This window comes from Echinococcus granulosus (genome assembly GCF_000524195.1).
Source record: "Echinococcus granulosus chromosome Unknown EG_S00008, whole genome shotgun sequence".
Lineage (NCBI taxonomy): Eukaryota > Metazoa > Platyhelminthes > Cestoda > Cyclophyllidea > Taeniidae > Echinococcus > Echinococcus granulosus.
The window spans coordinates 332054-353692 of NW_020170388.1; the positions used below are offsets into that span (position 1 = coordinate 332054).

At 40.6% G+C, this 21639-nt stretch overlaps 3 protein-coding genes across 3 annotated transcripts in view; all 3 read right to left on the bottom strand. All coding sequences in view use genetic code 11, as the record gives it.

Moving 5' to 3' along the window:
- The window catches only part of EGR_01934 (Ankyrin-2), a gene marked incomplete at both ends in the record, with an annotated part of 59314 nt that extends 43042 nt beyond the window's left edge, over nt 1-16272 (bottom strand). The window contains 9 exons of the mRNA XM_024491183.1: nt 1410-1576; nt 1642-1780; nt 6291-6488; nt 8477-8575; nt 12506-12694; nt 15011-15109; nt 15429-15626; nt 15840-15941; nt 16228-16272. Of these exons, the coding sequence (XP_024354326.1) occupies nt 1410-1576; nt 1642-1780; nt 6291-6488; nt 8477-8575; nt 12506-12694; nt 15011-15109; nt 15429-15626; nt 15840-15941; nt 16228-16272 (1236 nt within the window). The remainder of the gene's footprint in view (nt 1-1409; nt 1577-1641; nt 1781-6290; nt 6489-8476; nt 8576-12505; nt 12695-15010; nt 15110-15428; nt 15627-15839; nt 15942-16227) is intronic.
- Nucleotides 16273-20686: 4414 nt separating this feature from the next.
- Nucleotides 20687-21019, bottom strand: EGR_01935 (hypothetical protein; the record flags this gene model as incomplete). Its single annotated transcript, XM_024491184.1, has 1 exon — nt 20687-21019. The coding sequence occupies one exon, from the start codon at nt 21017-21019 to the stop codon at nt 20687-20689; it is 333 nt and encodes a 110-aa protein (XP_024354327.1).
- A 406-nt stretch (nt 21020-21425) lies between these two features.
- The window catches only part of EGR_01936 (hypothetical protein), a gene marked incomplete at both ends in the record, with an annotated part of 2219 nt that continues 2005 nt past the window's right edge, over nt 21426-21639 (bottom strand). The window contains one exon of the mRNA XM_024491185.1: nt 21426-21603. Coding sequence (XP_024354328.1) covers nt 21426-21603 — 178 coding nt within the window. The remainder of the gene's footprint in view (nt 21604-21639) is intronic.

Sequence of the window (21639 nt, forward strand, 5' to 3'; positions counted from 1 at the left end):
ATGTAGTCTATTACTTCTACATCAGTCTGTTACTTTTCTCAAACCAACTGTGACAATATGGTTTAAATTGCTTATAGGATGGGTATATACAGCGATATCTAACGATAAAAACAACTTCAGAACCCGATTCAGTCTCCTCAGATCAGTGGCACAGGAATTACTTCATGTCAAAGGTGATACAACACTCCCACCCCATCTGTATATCCACTATGGGACCACTTCCAGACGCTCCAAAAGTGGATTATGGTTCTGCAATGCTAATTATGTAAATAATGGAGTGGTTCCCAGCACAATTGGATCGTAAATCATAAAGACTGAGATAGGGCTGAGTCTACGAATAGAACTGAGAATGGGACGCACAAGTGCTAACTTAAAAAAGTATTTTGGAGTTGCTTTTACGAAATTTCATCAGAACTAGTGCGGGGGTGCAAGTCAATGGTGATTCACAAAGACTAGGCGGGTCAAACCTTTGCAAAGGGCACGTTTTCCTGTAATTGGACTTTAACTACTGCACCAAAATTTAAAATGTGCTTTGCCAAATCACTTCAAGAGTTATACGGGTTGCCTTCGGTAATACCAACCTGTTTTCAAGGATGCTTAGAAAGGGGAATTTCGGTGTCGCCCTCATAGGTGCAGGACGCAAAGACTGGTTTTGCAAAGAACTTTAATAGGATGTAAATTAAATGGAGTCAGGAAGAGCACATTAGGACCACAAGATAACGCTATTTATAATAGTTTATTCTCAGAAACAGTGCAGAAATTAATTATTCGATTTTATAACTAAAATTGGTCTAACAAAACAAAAAAATAATAATAATGAACACCAAAATCGCTTCAGTATTTGTAATAATTTACAAATCGCTGCTATCCGTCTTCAGTAGGTATCACGCACACCGTTTTGTAGAAATGAAAAATCATTTGAAGCATATTCCAATTTTTGGGAAAAGGGCCCCAAATCTAATTCTAAAGCTTCCGTTCCTCATCACCTGCAGTCCAAACTTCGGCAAAGGAGGAAAGAATTTTGGTGGGTTATTTATACGCTTGTCATAACTACTCCAATTCATTTCAACCAGAAAAAAACTGTGACTTAAAATACAGTGTTTCAAACTGCTTAAAATTGTAGGACGGAAGTAATTAGCATAACAGTTTGGCAGACTAAAGTCTCGGTAATCACTCAATGATGACGAGTAGGATGTTTGGGCCTTCCAGACGAAAAATTGGAAATGAAACTCGAGAGAAAGAAAACAAATTAAAGTGTACAAATAAAAACTCCCACCAAAAGAATGGAGTGATGCCTTTTAGTAGCCTCAGAAGATGGCACGGCAAATGTCGATTCTCCAATTGACAAGCTAGTGTCATGGCAACGGAGGACATTAAAAAGATGGGCGACGGAAGGAGACAATACTCACCCCAGTTGTAGCCTGTAGACTTGCACCACGGGCAATGAGATTGCATGTCACCTCATCATGATTGCCTTGGGCCGCCATATGCAGTGGTGTGAGTCCATTCTGTGAAAGACAAGAGGGGGAGTCGAAAATTTGACAAGTTAGTCGAACTTTCATCACGGTTCCAATGTCTTGGACACATGCATTCAGTTATCTGAATTGCGTCAATCATCTATTCCGATACGGCAATAGTCACCCCGACGCTGTGTGAAATCGGGAAATAGCTGATTGGAGGCGACGCGAACGCAATACTTCAAGAGGCTGGTCCTGAAGGCTCCATATTTATTTTGGATGATTTTGATTGTATAGCATCGCTGTTTTTGAGCCGATGATTGCTGACAGAAATGAACGATCTTCCATCCGTAAGTTTTCCATTTGGATAGACCATTAAGTTGCAATTAAAGGAATGGTTTGCTTGAACCGTCTGTATCAATAATTTCAGCACGAATTCTCAAAATCAACCACACAATTAAAGCAAAAAAAGGAATGAACGAAGTGCTGAGAGTGGGAAATCACAGAGCAAGTACAGAAAAGGTCGTCCCCTTGCCCTCAGCGAGGTAAATGTACTGTACTTTAATTGAGTGGGTGATTCCATCGACTGGGTCCACACATTTATTCCCTGCTTAGGTCTTCAGATCCTGAATCCTAGAAGGCAGGGGCCTGAAAATATCCAGTTGTAAAGGCCAGAAGATCCTTATTTAAGTGAAACGAAGCAACTGGTCAGTCCACTCGGAAAATAATACACTTTGGCTTACAAAAAGTGATGGAAATGTATTATTAATGATGTCCGCCGTTGTTGCTTGGCTTATAACTCACAATCCAGAAAACATATAAATCTGGAAAAAGAAAATACAAAACTGCCGATGATGATAGGAATTGGAATTTCTGATTTACAGACCAAGTCCACGAAAACCAAGATTGGCGAGACTAAAAATTCAATAACATGAGGACTGAAAGAGCATAAAGCAATTGTTTCAATCAAAAGAGGTTCTTTAACACGATGTAAGTTTTTGCTCTTTCCAAAACTACACCAATAAATATGCTTGTTTATGTCTTCCACTGGGTAATCAACTAAAACATCAAAACAATTCCGTCAGAGATTTGGGTATTTTAGCCTTTTGGCTAGCACCAATTGCCAAGGCAGCATGCAATCATAAATTAAACTCACAAATGCCGTGCCACCTAACACACGCTGGTGCTTCTAAAAACGTGATTTGGCAAAAGCGAGTTACCGTTTCTGATTCCGTTGCACTCTAAATTCTTCCACTATAATCTCTCAAACACCTGCCATACAGAACGAGATCAGAGTATGGGTCAAAGTGCAATAATGATAAAGGTCAGGGCTCTCAACCTCAGTTGTGTGAATATAATGGGGCTAAAATCGGCGAATTCAGACCAAAGTGAGATCAAATTGACGTAATTGAGCTAAAAGCTCAAATTAAAGATAGCAGTCAATTTTAAGGACAGTCTATACCAAATAAACTCACAGCATATTCATACCTTGAAAGTAATACTCTCAGAAATCCCACTCCCATAAATTTGTCCGTGAGCAGCCGACCGCAAGGAAATCGCTCCAATATACATAAATGCATTTTCGGCAGACATATGTGGACTTTAGGCTTTGGGGTCATTGGCCATTGATTAGGAATGTAACTTCACTTTTCGCGTCACGGTCCATGGTGAAGCAAATAGCATTTAACGGAATTAAACAAATATTTGAATTCAGTCATAGGTAATGCCAGGGCCGTAGACATATCTTCAACGACGTGGTGTAGTGATTGGCTTAAATTAAGCTGCGTTTGGTTAACGGTCTTATCATGGCGGTGGTTTCGACAGATACCAGCATATTTTAAGGTCCTGGCTAGCGTTAGCTACCAGGATCGCGTGCTGTGGCAAAGTAACTATAGAAACGCCGTTACCTTTAGCGAATTCCATTAGCAAAAACAAGTTAGCACCTTTGATTTCAATGCACTGTAAATACACGTTGCCACTGTGGATGCAGCGAGTACAAACTCTCTTGCAGAGTGGGAAATGGGAATGTGAGTACACGAGTTCGTGAGAGTATGAGAAATTAGAGGCAACAGTAAGGACATTTACAACATCGCCTCAAGGTGTGAATCAAACCTGGGAATAAATGCGTTCAACGAGCAAGTGGACAAGCGTGAGAAGGTGCGGAAGAATTTTATTAAGAGTGCAGAGAGCAAGTTATGTGGTCACCAAGTTTCACGGACATCGAATCTTCTGGCATGAGAGTGGGAACCAGAGGAGAAATTACAGTGACAGGAGAATTCAATGAAATAGCAAAATCGGAGGTGACAATACCAACGAGGTGGGACAAGCTTCACAAAGAACGTGGAATGAGGAAACAGGCATGTCCACATGTCCCCCTTACTCACCGAGGAATAGAACGCGGAATCTTCTAGAGGTAGATTCGATCGGCCAAAATGGTGATCTACTGTTATTCAGAGGCATATATGGGATTGGTCCATAAGCATAAAGTTAGTACTTCATCCCTTTCAGTTGATAAGCCGAACCAACTATATTCAGTTTGATGAACTACCACAATTGCCAAATTCTGTTTCATAGGATCTTTGGAAAGTGACATCAGTAGTCTCAACACATTCTCCTGTGGTCCGAATGCCTGGAAAATGTAATTCAATCTACAAATGTAAAGCGATCCTTATGAGTGCAAAAAGCGTTTTTTTCCTTGAAATAAGAAAGCTATAGCCCTGTCTCTTATTCACTGCCTCACAATAAGTGCAAATGACTTAGTGTAGTGGTAAAACTTTAGCAGCGCCTTCTCGCTCTTCAAAGTGTACTTTGTCTTTGGTGGGAAGAACTTTCCTGTTTTAAAAGGGAAAGAAGGGAAAGCTTGCACAGTGACGGAAAAGGCATTATCATCTACATTAGAGCAAAGCTCACACAATCATTTCTATTTGGACCGCAATTTACACTAACGCTCAATTTGTTGAAAAAACGGCCCTCGCATTCGTGTCCCAACATGATATTGAGGGTGTGGTTGTTTTAATGTGTGAATTCTGCACCGATATCGGTTGTTCCTGTTTAAAAGACAATACATACGCAAACAGGAGTCACTTTGATAGATGTACGTAATGCCGGCCGACGAGGTGAAAAGGACCCGTACACAACTAGAAGGCGGGTAGAAAACAGTCTGGCCAACTTTGCCTTGAATTCAAGCTTGGAAACAACGAAAAGACGAAAGTTGCTTGGGAAAATGGTCAACAAGGGAATGCAGGAGCGTCAGGAAAACGAAAACTACTGTGATGACCCGAGTTCTCGTCCCAGTCTCGACAACATCAGCGTAGGAGTTCGCTTTGAGCAACGTTGTTGGGAAAGACCTAGTTAATTTACGAGTGCCAAACGAGCTAGGAATTAGGAAAATCAGAGGGGTGAACACAACCTCATACCATTGTAGATTGAGGAGCCTTCTCCTTTGCCAATAGCCCTGATTTTAAAACCCCCGAAAGAGTAACCTGTTAATCAGAATGGTGTTGCCTCCATAGAGGATTAAATTCGCCTTTTTTTCCTTTTGGCAAAGTTTTGCAATCTCAGCACAGCGCTCTACATTTCAGGAAAACAGTTAGCAATGCGGTACCTCAGCTTACCTCAGTTGGATCTACTAGAAACATAACAATTTAGTAGAGTTGACTAGTGGGAGAAGGAAAGTTTGGCTTGTTCGATCATTTAACGTTGAGAGACGCATTCTAAATAACGAAGCAGTAATAGAGATTGTACATGTTCTTGTCTTTTCAAAGTGTAAGTGAACCGAGCTCCCTTGAACTATTCAATAAATAAAGAAATCAAATCAAGTAGGCGCTTAAAAAAATATGGCCGATTCTAGAAGGAGGTTTACAACGAAACACTTGCTCCAAAAGCAAAATGATCAAATCCCATTTAGAGCACCGGAGGTAAAAGAACAAAAAACTCCCCTATCGGGTATGCAAGTGTGAATTTCAAGCCAAACTTTTGATGTACTTTTCTCCTTAATTTATTCATGGCGGGAATACAAGCGCAGTGTCTAGACAAATATTTGTTGAGATAAAATCAAGCGCAGATTTTAACTAAGCAGCCAAATAATCGCTCAGGAATAAAAGCAGGCCTTTGTATTAAAAATTTTTTTAGAATGGCAAAAATAAATACCGCACTAAAAGTAGTCTTTGATAATGCGGGATATGTTCGTCTCAATTTGTGGATGTAGGTAATTAGGTGGAGCAGTTACCATTCCACAACCTTACGAAATAAAACTGAGATTTGGTCAAAAGCCGAAATGGAACCATCGCCAGTGGGATGTTTTAGAGTTTCAAATATATTTTGAGTGATAGACTGTCGGTCCACTCCTCAGACTTCTTATGACACGATCCAACAAATCCTAACTTGGCATAAGCATCATTGCCAAAAATTGATGCAAGCGGAATTTTAACGTGGCCACGGATAGTTCGTAAAAGCTACTAACTGAAATACAAGGCAATGTCCAACCCATTACCGCCACATAACTTCAAATGATTTTAAATTCACTCAGCAAACCAAAAGCGAATAAATTCCTCCAATTAGAGGTCGAACCGACCCCGAACGAGACAAAGGAAATACCATAAAATGTACCAGAATTTCAACGCGCGATTGGATGGGATAACTCCTACAGTCAACGCTGATGATGTTGCAACATAGTAAAAGATCTCAAAACAGCTGTCAATTGACAGATGGAACAGCACCCATTCCCATTCCTCACCTTTAGAACAATCTTTTCGTCAAAACAGTAGTAACTCGATTCACTCCAGGAGGATAGAAAAGGGGAGAATAGACAGAGGAGAAGGGTGGGGCACCTACCCTGGTCTTAGCGGAGGGGTTGCAGCCGGAATCAATGAGCATAGTGCAGACGTTGTTGTATCCGGAGCGTGCAGCACAGTGGAGGGGCGTCAGACCGTCACGCGTTCGACTGTCCACCGAAGCGCCGTTGTCTAGCAATAGCTTCACCATCGCCACCCGACCCCACTTGGCCGCCACGTGCAGTGGAGTGATGTTGTTCTGTCGGCCACACCAAAGGCAAAGAAAAAAGTGCACATAAGGCCATCTGGGGGCAACTTCAGGTAGTATGCGACGGGGTACCGATCAAATGAATTTGTAGTCGTAAATTCGGAAATTGTGCTTGTATTGGTGCTAAAACATCGTTTTATGGACCTAACTTCTATTATATTTATGTACAGAGGCTGTTTTTACCACATATATGCGACCTAATGGGACAGTTTTCCTGTTTTATGGCGATAAAAAGATCATTTGCGAAATATCTACTCATGACCTAGAGTTACTGGAACCAAAGCCCATGCGACTAAATGACAGCATTGTCAAGTTGTGATGGCAGATTAAAGTCAATCATGAATTCTGAGTTTATGAGCCCCATTCTCGCCAATTCATACATTATACGTATGAATATGCATTCGCTGGTAATAGATAATATCCATACGATCAAACGGCACAGTATTGCTGTGTTGTGACAATTGAGCTGACATTTTTATGTAAAACACTGAAATCTGTTACAAAAAACCCGTTTTACAAACCTTGATCCTACCGAGTGCGTGCTTTTAAAGACTGCAATGACGGTGCTTACCCAATCAAATTGCACATGATTGCATCATTATGACATTAGGCCTTAAAATTTTAGACCATAAATTAGAAAACGCTTATAGTGTAGTAATACAATGCGAAATGCTGCGCTCATTTATGCAATCTCAACCGATTAACCCGAAATCCATTATAGACAGACACGTGTATGCACATATTTACGGGCGTGGCTAAAAAGTACCAGATGAGTAGACGGTGGTGTTAAGATTCTCAACTAGGAGTAGAATGGCTGCATTGTGGAAATGCAACATGAAACACCGAGTTTGGCTACGAAAGATTGACTCATACACTTGAATTGTGAAATACATGCGATATTAAGGTTAAATTACGTGGCACTGCCAGTTTGGTGTGATAATGGTGCTTTATGAGCTATTGATCAAGGCTTGAAAGGTTACCGTGGATACACTAGAGCATTTGTACGATCAAATAGCGCAAAAATGCCACACACGGTTCGTTGTGATATTTGACAATGATTGGCTAATAAGCTGGTGTAATTGTTTCAAACTAGATGTCCCACCATCAGCGCATCGGAGAAAAACCCTTAGCAGATTCAAAAGGGCGGATTCACTGCTATCACACAGCCAAAGTGAAACACCAACTGGTTATTCGCCATTCAAAGGTGAATACTACAGCATTCATGAAGGCTTAAGTGTAATGAACTTCCCAGTTTTAGCAGGTCCGACCCATATAAAATGGCAAAGCAGAGATGCGACCAGATCACAGCATGGCGGTATTTTACTAACGAGCAGTTATACAATTTAATAAAATTCTGCGTTTTATCGTAAGGAATCTTTTGCTACCGGAAAATGGGTCACATGGGGGTACACTGCAAGAAAAAGTCATTGGGACACCAATTTGTGCTCAAGTTACTTTGGTCAGGAAATGCACCCCCTTTATGCAAAGCGGAAATGGATAAGAAATTATTTTTATAAATAACTGTTCTTCCTTTACTGAGTAAATGTAAAATGACTAGGCGAATTAACAAAACGGGGAGCGCTTTAGCAACAGTTACCCCTTTAATTTTCGACATCTTGCAATAAATATGGGTAACTAAGTAGTGCGAGCGGACGGACACTGCTCCGTGAGCAGATTAATTAAATGGCAGAAAAAAGAACTTATCCAGGTACCTAAAAAATAACTACAGGGCTTAAAATGAGTAGATTCCACTGGTCAGACATAAAACAGATCAAGATAAAGTTAGCAAATAGATTACTTTGTAAGAGGTCATCAAAACGACCGTTCAGGGATCAGGAGAATCAACAATTATACGAGTGAGAACTCTAAATAATGCATAAAGATGATATAACTTGAGCGTACCTACTACTAATTAAAATTTTAAATGATACGTTTACCTGATTATATGATAGAAAGGAAAAAAAATGTGCATCCCATACCTTGGCTTGGAAATTGACATCCGCACCGCGTTGAATGAGGAGAGCGCCAACGTTGGTCGAACCGTAGTGTGCAGCGATGTGTAGTGCCGTGAAACCCGGCTGGAAGAGAGGGTGTCGGAAACGTGGGAGCCATTAGTAAAATATAAAGGACCTTTTCAGTCACTTACGACTCAGCCTTCAGACTGGCGACATGAAGATCAGCTCATGCTTCTTTTACACTACCAATTGCAGACCCGCACCTCATATTACAACTTGCTCTATTAGCTAGTACTTTAAAGGAGACTATGTGGGAAAGTTTACTACTGCGCGAAAAATGTCGTAGAGAAAGGTCGTCTCCCTTGAACGGATGAATCCACTGGCACATTCTACAATTCCACATAATCAGTAACGTGGTGAGATTCACATTGGAAGAATTCAAAGCTTTCACGAAAAAGAATGCCAATGCTAACTCTTAATTGTAAAAATCTCAGAGCAAGTCGGATTAATTAGTGGATAGTACTTTGAGGCAGAATATAAACAAAAGAGATGCAAAATCGGGACACAACTCCAAGGAACAACTTTGCGTGCATGTCTTAATGAATGCTTGTGAATGTGAGTAGGTGGACCTACAAAAAGCCGCTAGCACAAGAAATGGCCTCGTCGTAGGGTATCATGCATCCATCCACGAGTAGTACACAGGCAGTACAAGTGAAATCTAGTAATAGTATAGCTAGCATTGAATTTGATGGGCTTCTCTTCGCAATGCAAAATTGCCTTGAAAATAACACTCAATCACTTAAACGCCCCTGCAATGGTTGGCGCTCAAAACAAGACCGAACCATGCAGTAGCATGACATTTGCCCTAGGTTTATGCATAAGTACACAGACCGTCGTGACAACAACATGCAGTTCCGGTCAAACTACCTATGCTACCAGTCCCTCAGCCAGAAGTAAAGTTCCTTTCCAAAATCCTTTCTAGTGAAAGCGCTAAGACAGCAACATATAGATAATTTCCTAGGGCAATTCTTAAAGCAACAATGCGGCCATTTGAAGTCCAGCAATAAAGGATGTTTTTTAAAGCGACGACGCCTGATAGCTTGCATCCCTCACAAAAGGGAAATGAAAACTGCTTGCGCCCTGGCAAGTCTTTTATTTGCATTTCAACTACCTATTTAATCTCGGAGAGCCAGAATCACAAATCTACCTCCTTCGTATGTGGAAGAGATGTACATACTTAACACAAGAAAGAGTCAAGTTGAAAAAAGGAATTCGACTGATCATTTATTTATACATGTCAAGAGCAGCGATTTTTATTACCTCCAACTTGTCAATTGAGCTAATTTGATCAAAACTTGGGAACATCAAATGATAACTGCTTGTTTTAAATTACTGAAAGGTTAAAAATATTCTTTAAAAAGATCTATCACTCGGGCTAAGCGACTAAACTGAGCTTTTCCAATTGGAGTCATGTCATGCATGAGCTGCCCAAAAAAAATTACTAGACTTTGGCAGCCTCACTGCAAAGTGGACAGCATACCCTGTGTAGAAAAGTACAACCAGAAATAGACAGGTGAAGGATATTTCGAGACCACACGCAATTTTTGTAAGATTGTGGACAAGAAATTTGTAAGGTCCTTCGAGAAACCAACAAAAACAGTACAGGTAGGTCGAAACATGAAGCATTTAGCGAGTACGGTAGATTTGTCCAATTCGGCTTAGAAATGGATTTTTCATGTTTAATGACCTTATAATATTTCCAACAAAACATAAAGTTACAAATAGTAACTGGATGGGATCTTTGGTAAAAAATTAAAGATGAACCGCACAAAAGATTAGTTTCCAAGATGAACTATTAGCGTTAAAAAAAAACTTTAACAATCTACACAGGACAGCAGAAGCAAACGGTGAAAACAAAAAGCATGGTTATTTTTCTCCAGCAGTGGCAAGTTTGACACGGTAAAGGGAAAAGTGAGGGCTTAAGTGGGGTGAAGATTATTGTTAGGAGCTATTTGCTGTCAAACAAAAATAGATAAAAATGAATCTCACAAGAGTAAGTCCCAGCATGCATCTATGCAATGAATTTTCCAACAAAGCAGACGATCGGCTTATTAGCATGCAATTTGAGTCGACAGTTCCAATTCGTGCTGCTTTCGGCTTAGAATAGTACAGATAGAGAGAAACACTGAAAGACGACAGATACCGTAGTCTAGGTTTTGTAAAAGAACCAGCCTGAGCCAAGGCTAAGGTGAAGGTAGTTTTAAGAGGTAGATCTATCTCAAACTACTGAGCTACCTCTCTAACAATACTTACGCTTTTGTTATCAAGATCCCAGGGAAAACTCCATCAACTTACCCTAGCTGTTTTATTTTCTGTTTAAAATGCCTGCTGGTAGGGATTCTCGTGCCGCAAGAATAAACTAACACTGTGATTTCAGAAAAGGCATCATATTAAAAACCAAGTAGCGAAGGAGTATTGAGGGTGGAAGATCCACCATCACCATCTCCTTTTTGCTGTGCCATAAAGTATTTCCCCGAAGAAAAAAAAACATATCTATTGTCGCGACTTTGTAGGTCTGCCACTTCAAATGATAAGTCTAACAGAGGGTTGTAACATACACTAAAGGCTTTTGATAAAAGAGTTTCAGCACAGGAGTCACCGTGCTGAAATGAAAGTTTCCTCCACTGACGTTTTGTTCTCCCACTCCCAGTGATTAAATGAAGACGGCTTGTTTAAATTTCTCGGCTTGTAAGACATACCATCTATAATTTCATGCGCTAAAAGCTTTTGGGCTAGAATCGCAATTCTGCTTTAAGACTAGGTATTACATTATTCACGGCAGTTGATCCGTCATTTTTACGCAGGATTTAAAGCGCTGTCAGGTAGCTTCCAGCAATTCTTGTTAGAGTTGAAACCTTTAATGTTGGATCGCGAAAAAAAATTACCGAAAGCGCTTAAACTATTTGTCCAAAATGTAAACAAATTGATGCAGTAACTTTCACACGAGGGTTTGTGGGGATGATGAAAACGAAAATTCACACAATTTCCACTTTCCAAGTAAAAATTAGCACAAGTGGTCGCCTAGCATACAAATTCCAAGTTTGAGAATTGAAATAAGTTCGTTTGAGAAACTTGTTAAAATAATGACTCGGAACCCACCCTGTTTCTTCACTTTGCCGGCTAGCTTCAAATTGCGCAATAGCGTCCAATCTTGACACGAACGCTTTCACGTTATTTTCAGCTCCTAATTACTTCTAGTATTGTGTGTTCGTAAATAGGACTGAGGGAGCATGTCAGAAGGCAGTCTCCAAACCACCAGTGAAGTCCTACGCATTCAATAACACCCACGTCTTGGGCAATCGTAAAGCCTGATTAGTTGGCGTTTTAAGACACGCGCACTAATTCAACGAAGAAACCATGGTTCAACGAAAATACTCATAAAAGCCAATGGGAAAGGTAGTGCTCATGCACCAGTGCATCTTTAAGAATATTTAATATGGAATTTTTTTAAACTCAGTAAATAAAGGAATCGGGTGTATCACACTCAATCCAAGAAAATTAATCCGCCTCACGTCAACAATCTTCGGACACAACTAAAGCAGCTATTTAGTTTGCGCCTTCTCTGGATAAGAACTATTGAACGACTCGGAATATCGGAGGGGATGGACACTTAAACTTTATACTTAATTGAGTGGAATTCTTCCACCCCAAAGAATTGCACTTGGTAAGATACCAAGACTTGCAACTGAAAGCGGAAAAGCAACACGGCGCTCTTTTATACGACGATTTTAAGAAGCAAAAGGAGCACCTTAAATAAACCTCCAAGAAGAGAACCAAAAAAGTACTCTTTTCACAGAAGTGACTAAACAATAGCTATTGAGCTCATTGGAAGAGTATCAGAGTACGAAACTTAATAAGCATGGAAGTCCCAAAAATCATAATTACTTCACCAAAATTCACCTGATTCAATCTAACAAACTTTGTATACCAATTCATTTAGTTAGCTTGTTATCGAAAAGAAAAAGGATGAAGAGAATGAGGGGACGAACCCACCTGAGACTGGTGATTGACATTGGCATCAGGGCTCATGAGCAGGAGGTTGGCAGCGTTGACATCGTCTTTGCGAGCTGCTACGTGGAGAGCTGGAAGTCCGCCACGACTTCGGGTGTCCCGTTCCAGTAGAGTGGCCACGACGCGATCGTGACCCTGTTGCAATGCCACTGCTAGCGGTGTGAAACCGTCCTAAGAACCGTAGACGATGAGTATAGACATGTTTGTACAAAAGTGGACAGACTTCGACTCACAGGCTTGCTACTATAGTCATAATATCTACCTTGAATACCTCAAATAAAAAGACGCAGGTAGGTTAGGTGAATTCTTCGGGAATTCTACCTAAACGCATAACCACGGACCAATAGAATTGCAGCGAAATGATACTTGTTCTCATTGTATATGTAAGGGAAAGTCATCAAAATATGATACGAAATCCTTCCACAGTCTCCATGTCTATCACACAAATAACCGATTTATCAGAGCATAGCTTCAACAGTTAATATAAAAGAAAAAATTCAGGCACCGTTGGGAACACTCAAGGCAGACCGGACGATGCTCTTGGCGCACACTACTGCTATAAAAACCTTTCCACCCTCTCAAAACTCACCCATCACGCTCGCACCACCCATGCTAACCAGTCTTCCAGGCCCTCCGTACCATCATTTCTTTCAGACCTTTTTGACTCGCAATATCTTTAGGGATAACTGAGGTACTATAGTATCAGCACACTTTTGTATGCGAAGACCTGAAATTGAGTATTCCTGATTTTTTTTTGATCACATTATCCTTATCACTTGCTGAACACTCAAGCCCTGAAAGTTTGTACGCACTTTGCGGCACTAATGTAACGTTAGTAGCTATGAGAAGTCACCACGTTGGCCAATGATGCGACTCTGATTTTGGGATCCAACGTGGACTATAGTGAAGGGGAACTTTACCTACTACCCCAATTTTATTCACAAAACCTTAACGTTTATTCAAAGAACCTATTTTCTCCATGAACATCTCCACCTGTTTAAGCACAAATTTGATTCAGCTTTGCAGTCCTACTTTTAAACGATATCTTAACGTTCCTAACAAAAGAAATTCGGTCAAGTATTATTGCTAAAGCTTCAAAGGTGAGAAGAAAAAGCCACCTTCCTTTCAGACTATGAAATAACAATGATTTATCAAAACACGACTGGGCTAACATGGAATTTGTAAACGTGACCAAATATTTCGAGAAAAATAAGTGTAATTTGCGTTGAATAGACTCTTCCAATGAAACCATTCCAAAACAACCTGCAACGTGCGAATTTAATGAAAACCCCTACAATAAACTAGCAATAACACTTAATTTTATTCTTTTATAAAACAATTAATTAGCAACATTTTCACTTGATGCCCTTCAAAGAGGCAACAAGATTTCATGCGTGACCTATCCGATGAATTAGTAGCTCATTTGGCTTTAAGCAAAGAAATGATCTACTGAGACGTGCTCGAATAAAAGATTAATGCATAAATGGGCTTCCAGAATAATAGTAGGAAGAGCGACTGCCATCAGAATCACTGTAAAACAGCCTTCAATGATTGTTAAAAAAGGGACATCACGTCTAGAAAGTGAGCCAAGATTGCAGCCATCACGTGTAAATCTTATGAGCGGAAAATATTTTCTTATTAAGTTGTAACACAAACATTTCATGAAAATCTCAAGTATAAATCCGTATTTTATCAAATAAGTAAAATAGAATACACGTTTTAGAAGTGTTAATCAAGACCCGAAATTAAATTGTGCCTCATAGACGCAGAGTGAAAACACTTCCATGAAAGTGTGCAGAGCTTGTACCACATTCATAATTTTCAAGACAACAGGAATCTACGCTTTCTTGAACTAACACGAAGATGTGACCCATATATATGTTGTCCCCATAGCAGACGGACTATGATGACAGGCCTCAAATAAATTTTGTTGTACTGTGTTATGCTGTACCTGTACTCTACGTCCGCTGCCGCTCCTGAAGTACTCAGAGCTAATTTAGCAGCACCTAGAAACTAGCATAACAAGCTGCTATATTTATTAGTACGTGTTCGGAGTAAGTGGTAAGGAATAAAAGGCAGAGCACGTGATTGTTACACAGGAAGAGCAAAAAAAACCCGTTTTCTGGGCAAATCCTTTGTCAGCAGGGAACATACATCAACTCCCTCTCCACGAGTAATGCACATAGACAAAAGCTACGAGATTTAAAGCTAGTGAATAGAATAAGATGTAGCGCTTTTCTTTTAAAAAAAGCAAAGAAAGTCCCAGTGCGAGTTAAACCTTTGCAAGCATCCCCACCTACCAGCATTTTAGCACAAAAGTGAATACCACGTAACTCCAAAACCCTGTCACCAACCCATAATTGACAAAGCGCTGGAAGATGCTAGTTTGAAAAGAGTTACAAAAATGGAAAACGGTTTCTCGCCAAAAAGCGACGTTAGGGTATTTGGCAAAGAAATAATTACTTGGTTAAAAACGCTACCACATACCTCAGTTGTGAGTGACTGGTTAGCACCCTTGTTGAGTAAAAGGATAACAACATCTAGATGGTTCTCTTGTGCAGCCATGTAGAGAGGAGTGAAGCCAACCTAAATACAACAGGAAAGGGAGTAAAGCTGAGTCAAACTTTAAAACAGCTAAAAGCAATAGCGTCAGATGTGCCGTCCCAGAAGCTTAAACCAAGCATATGAACATCTTAATGTTCAAAGAATACCCTATATTGTCGAGCACAGTTCAAAAATCAGAAACGTTAAGTGCAAGATAGGAAAAGGAAGACTAAAAGCCACAAGATATCCAGGAGCGGAAGAGATAAACTAAATCAAACGCCAGGGCTTACAAGGAAAAGCAGAGCATTAAATGTCTAAATGATTAGTCCCGCCAATTAAAGACATATTATACCGAACGCACCACTGACTGACAGTTGGGATTTGCATTTGCATCAACAAGAGCTCGAACAACACCCAGATGACCAGCAAGGGAGGCGATATGGAGAGGCGTGTTCCCCTTTTTCGAGGTAGCGTTAACATCTGCTCCGTGAAGAATCAACTCCTTTACTACCGCAGTGTGACCCTCTTTTGCCGCCAAGTGGAGTGCTGTCAAACCCGTCTACAAAATCCACAATGCGATGGCCGATAACGAGACAGCACAAAAGCTGCCTGTTTACAAGTATCTATCAATCTGGATAGGAGTACATGGTAACTCTACTATTTATATATAACAATAAAAATTTTCAAAGCATAAATTTGCACTTAACTGGACTGTCAATATAGCACGGAATTACACATAGAAGAGCAATTAGCAAAAGTCGAGACCACTTACAGGATTGGTGGCATTTATATTAACGCCGGAATTTATCAAGTCTATAACCTTCTTCAGGTCGCCTGCCCGAGCAGCGCGTAACAGGTTTTCCCCTGATTCTCCCTAAAGCATGAAATAATGTGATGTCGCAGAAATAAATAATAGACTTTGGTGAACGAGGCCTACGAGTCACACAACTGCACATCGCGGCACAAGGTAAAACAGGACGTTATCTGGTGTGCGCATAGAACCTCTGATTTATTCAACGCATAAGTCCTCAGAAAATAAAAAGAAAAACAAAGGCGGAAAAAAGCCAGTTAAGTACACATCACTTGTTTAAAGTTGTCATGCAAGACCGGGATGTTTATCAGAAAAAGCAATAGATTATACAAAAAATGCTAGCCCCAACCCCACGTTTAGTGGATCCGTGTTGAGGATCAGTCCCCCTGGTCATCGAAAATCCGTAAGCCTCAAACTATCCAACGACCCGAATCAATTCCCAATTCACTAAAACAAAACACTATAGACAGCCAAGTTTAGTGATTTCACAAAAGCTTAATAAATGCCCTAGCAAACAATGCAGCAATACTTAAAATTTATATTTTTCATAAATATATTTGTGGTGCGAATGCATTGTATATCTATCTGCGTGATGATAGTTGCCCTACGTTTAATAAATCTGTTAGAGGGTTTCCCAAGCCTTGAATTTTATTAGGCGAAATCTCATATTCAACCACTTCTATAGTGATTCAGGATTTTAAGCAGGTCTGGGGTCAAAGTTTGTGGAATGCTTACACTTGTTCCTGTGTATTTAATTCACTTAGTGATTTTCCCCACATGTTCATAAAATTCATGGCATTATTTTCTTTTGCTCCTTGAAACAGATCTTGCATATTTTCTTCGTTGTGTGTGGCGTCCTCCCGAATTCCTAAAAGCCCAAAGCAACACGGAAGTACACATTTACTAGGGCACCGAAGAGCCAGGATTACAGTATAGGACGGGACTCGTAAATATTCTCTTCCTTATCCCTCACACTCCTAAAAAACACCCAGGCTGGAAGAGTTTTATGCCATGTTTGCTGAACAAAGTAAGTGAGGAGGCCGAATACAACTTCAGGGGGGTTTGGACACGGGACCTTTCTCCAGGTTGCAGGACGTTGCCCCTCCTCAGTCGCGGGGTTCAATTCGTATGTCTGCCTCCTCTCCGAAAGAAGACACTTAAACAATGCAAGTATTACACCAACAATGCGATAACTTGGTATTTTATTTAACTATGCAAGCACTTTAGTCTATGCAGGTTGCATGTTCGCCCCGCCCCGAACTGTGGCCTTTGGAACCCTTCCGTGAACCACTAATATAGGTTCACCCATGCTTCTTCATCAGAGACTGGAAAAGATACATTTAGCATGTCCCACACGTCATGCGGAGATAGAGGGTTAAGCAATATAACAGGCCGCGACTGCAGCACTAGCCTCATTTATCTCCTCCTCCTTGGCCTTTATTCCCTTAGAACGACGGGAATGAATGGATTTGGGCATATTTATTGCCCAATGTCAATGGAGATAGATACAAGTTTAGAAATAGCTGGACATGAGGCTCTTCTCTGGTTTAAAAGATGTTGTCCGTCCCTCAATCACGAGGCCCTATTCGACCACCCGCTTCCTCCCTGAAAGGTACATTTGAAAGTACCTTTGTTTTGGTTTTGCAATATTGCCCCAAAATGAATACCGCTTCCTATGCAAGTGTCAGTAACGCCTTGTTCATTTTTCTGAAATGAAATTGCGCGTGATGGTCTGATTGATAATACGCGTTTAGCTGAATGGATCGCTATGCATGGAAAGTCAAAAGAAAGACGATCAAATTTTCCAAAATTTGCAATCGATGTTCTCAGTGCCCTAAGCTACTAAGTTTGCCGCATGAAACCTTTTGTGGTTTTTTATTCTAGTTAACTGCAAAATAGTCGCCAACTGAACCCATCTGTAATGCTCATTTTGATGGTATCTCAAAATACACCACTGTGCAAATAATATTTGACTAGAACTATATTTCGTGTCTAGACATGGATTTAAAAAACCGAGTCCCAAGAGTACACGGATTTACGAAGTTGCAGCGTATCTTTTTGGTGGATTCATGCTTTACTACACCACAAGACCTGCACACAGGGAAAAATTATGCAACTTTATGGAATAAAAGTCCGACTTAAATATTACTCACAACAGAAACCCATGTAAGTTAAAATTTGTATATATTTCATAAGCTGCTAACCACGAGCGTGTTTGCAACGGCTATTTAAAAAAGGATTCAATATGACGGAATTGTCATTTTTACACCCGACCACTTCACCCACATTGCTTACTGCAGTTTGACGCATTCCTAGTTCATTGAAAGCGCAATGACAGGCGAAAAAAAATATTTTAGGGGTTATACATCTCTCCCTAATATTTTCACTGTTTTTTTCTCCTACGGCCTGTTTTTACGCTCAGGACCGAGGAGGTAGGTTAGAGGAGGACATCATGTGGTTTGGTGGTGTGAAATTCTGCAAATGACAAAAGTTGTGTGAGAATGTCTGAGTTTGTCTTCCTCCCCTCCCCCTCCTCCTCAAGGGTTGATGATGCCCTCCCGGTGTCAAGGTCGGGTTAATCTACCATCTTGTCACCTTTAAATGATGCCTTTAAACAAACGTGCATTGCATTTCAGTCTGACTAACAGAAAGTACGCAGGAAACGTAAGAATTTTAAGAATCGCATAAGAAATTAAACGTCATTTTCCCTGACAGGTTTCCACATGTAAGAAACATAAACACTAGAATGGCCTTACGAAAATAAGGTTTTGGGTAAAGAAGACACCTCTTCTGTGGCATCTCGAGTCTTCCCTGAAGTCGTAAAAGTTACAGTAGTGTGGCAGAAAATGTATTTCCAACGTGCAGAAGAGCTGAGGCTGCTGGTATGGCCTGGGGCCATGCCACCGAGTGGAATTACAGCCTGCTGCGAATGGGGTCCCCTCGTGATCAACTGCAGAGTTTAAAACCTATCAAAGCACCATACTTATTTCTTATTCATCATGAAAAGTAATCCGATAAGGAAATTTTTATTTCTCCTCTCACCATAATCAGGCCCTAATTTTCCACTTACACAACAGTACTTTCAGGCCCAGCCCATAAAACAGTAGAGCCTGGATATCTTGGTTCCTTGAAATAACAAGAGTAGACAGAGTGATTGCTACCTCCCATTTCATTGTTATTGTCATTGAAGTCTTACAACTAAACATGAGAATCCGTTTTACATTTATTTAGTATTACTTGATTAACAATGTAAAAACAAGGGCTAATAAGACAACAGGGATGACTTGACGGTATTCCCTAGTCGGCCTTGCCTTCATCCCTCTCCTCATACATCTAACGGCGAAGTCTGTGTCAAATTGTGGTACTTCCAAATTCACCATGTCAACTAAACAATAATTCTCCTATTCCTTCCGTTTGTTTGGTGCTGGATGTTCCCATGTCCTGATCACTGTGACCGAGGCGAAAAGGTTCTCTAAACTACTTTTGAAGAGCTTAAATCTTGAGGGTTTTAGTCATCGACAAAGTGTGTATTTGGTGCACCGATCTGGTGAAGTTTTCGGCTTTTTTGACCAGACCTGACCTGATATACTTTTTTTCCAAGAGAAGAGGAGAGGAGGGGGATGTAAAAGCATTGCATTAATTGAAATTTGTAATAGCACTGACTTGCTGGTGAAGATGGGCGTAGACCTGAACGCGATGCCTCTACCAATAGTCGCTTTAGAAGGAGTTTACTCTGAAAAGGCCAAACGAAGACAAATTTGGTCTCACATTGGCATTTTAATGTTTCAAGCATTATCCAATTTTTGCTGTAGGCTTCATCTACAGATAATATCAGCGACACAATTTGTTACCGAACCCCTCCATCTTTCCCTATCTCATACCTTCAACAATGATATCTGAGCGGCTCTTGAACTGTCAGTATGAAGGAGTTGGATGAGATAACATATTGCCATTAGTCTTCTCTGTTGTCATAAACAGCCACAGTAGTAATAACAGGAAGTGTACTGCCAACATTCAGAAGGTTTGAGCGCCTTCCGACATGGCTTGAAGGCAGGCCACGCCGCCGAGCGGAAGTACAATCTAACTCGACAAAAAGTGGCCTCTTAGTCAGAGTTAAACAAACCGTAAAGCACTACACTAACCTCAGGAGGAATCGCCTCTTCCCACCCCCTTCTTGATCAAGTCAATTTATCTTGCGGAAAAAAAAGAAGAAAATAAATGAGAACGTTCTGGGATTATTTTGTTGAGCATATTTGTTTGAATATTCCCTCGTGGAGAAGCGGAGTCGTCGGTCCCTAATGAAGGGATAAACTCTGACCTTTCCGTAAAAGTTTGGTAACCTGTAAACACCCTCCACACTACAAAATATAAAATGCCTTCTTCCGAGCAATCTTCTTGATACAAGGGTCCGAAGTCGGCTTAGGTAGAAAGGAGAGACAATAAAATATTGTTCTATCTCACCACTGCTGCCAGTGTGATACTATCATTGTTCCGGCTTTGGACCCTTGGATCGAGACGAGTAGGAAAAGACATTTTTTATTTGCGTGGATGGAAAAGGTTTACAGGTTGCTATAGTTTTATAGGGCATGGGCGGCTGTTCTACCCCTTGAGGACCGGTGTCGTCCACCCAGTCAAAAAGGTTGGTGTCAACTAGACCCTTGTCACCTAAATGGTGCATTTAAACCGCACAATTTTCAGTTTGGAAACACCAGGATGAAGTATAGTGGATTTACAAGCTGCTTTTAGGTTAAATTTTGCCAAAAATAACTTTTCTTGCCTCTAATAGGAGCAATGGTTGAATGAAGGAACTAAAGTCTTTTGCTCTTCTCTGTGATTAAATCCATAGTGACTTCATAAATATCGCTGACGCCATTGCTGCTTATCATAAACAAGACATTCCTACCTCTCTTCATCATTTCAGACCTTGCGTGGAAGAGTGTGGAAGAGAGGAGCTGTAGAAAGGTGCTAAGTGGTGATGCCAAATAGTGCAAGTGATATCCCAACGGTCGTGGTGTGTATTCACCACTATAACGGACCTTTTCGATATTCCACTTGCATTCACTGATTTTAATGTCATTGTCTTTCTTCTGCAACTCTTCTTCGTCCTTGATACTTGTTTTACGGTCACGTTCAATACACATCGACTCTAGAGTGTCGGAGAGCTTAGATACCGTCACCCGTCTCTCTCCTCCATCTCCTTTAAGCATTACCTCTGGAGTGCTGCACTCACATAATTGTGGTGCCTTTCTTCACCTCTTCTTCCCATTTTCCCTTCGTCCCTAATTAGCGTATTCCCCTCTCAGTCGTAGTTAGTCCCCGGTCGACAATCACTCCACTTATCCGCCTGTGACTGACATCTGAGCCAGTCATATCAACGATGGTAGAAATACCGATTTTGTCACATGACATGACCTTCGACACGGTGATTACGGTGCTGCAAGTGAGACAGCTTTAGACCAATCAAAATTGAGTACCCGCAAGAGGCCTTTGGAGTACCTTGGCAGAAAAGTTAGAGTTAGAAAAGTATTTCTCTCTTCTTTACCCAATTTATAGGAAGTGTTCAGAACTACTTATACGATACATAGTTATTAACATTTTTAAGGGGAAAATGTTGTTCCACTTTTCGCTTAAAGGGACTAGATATTCTGTAATAGGCTCAGTGGTTCTAGCTTCCACCTCAGCTCGCAAGCCTTTGAAACGAGCAGACGGGTTGGATAATGGCATCCTTTAGAGAGTAGGGATAATAAAGGAACTACAAGTG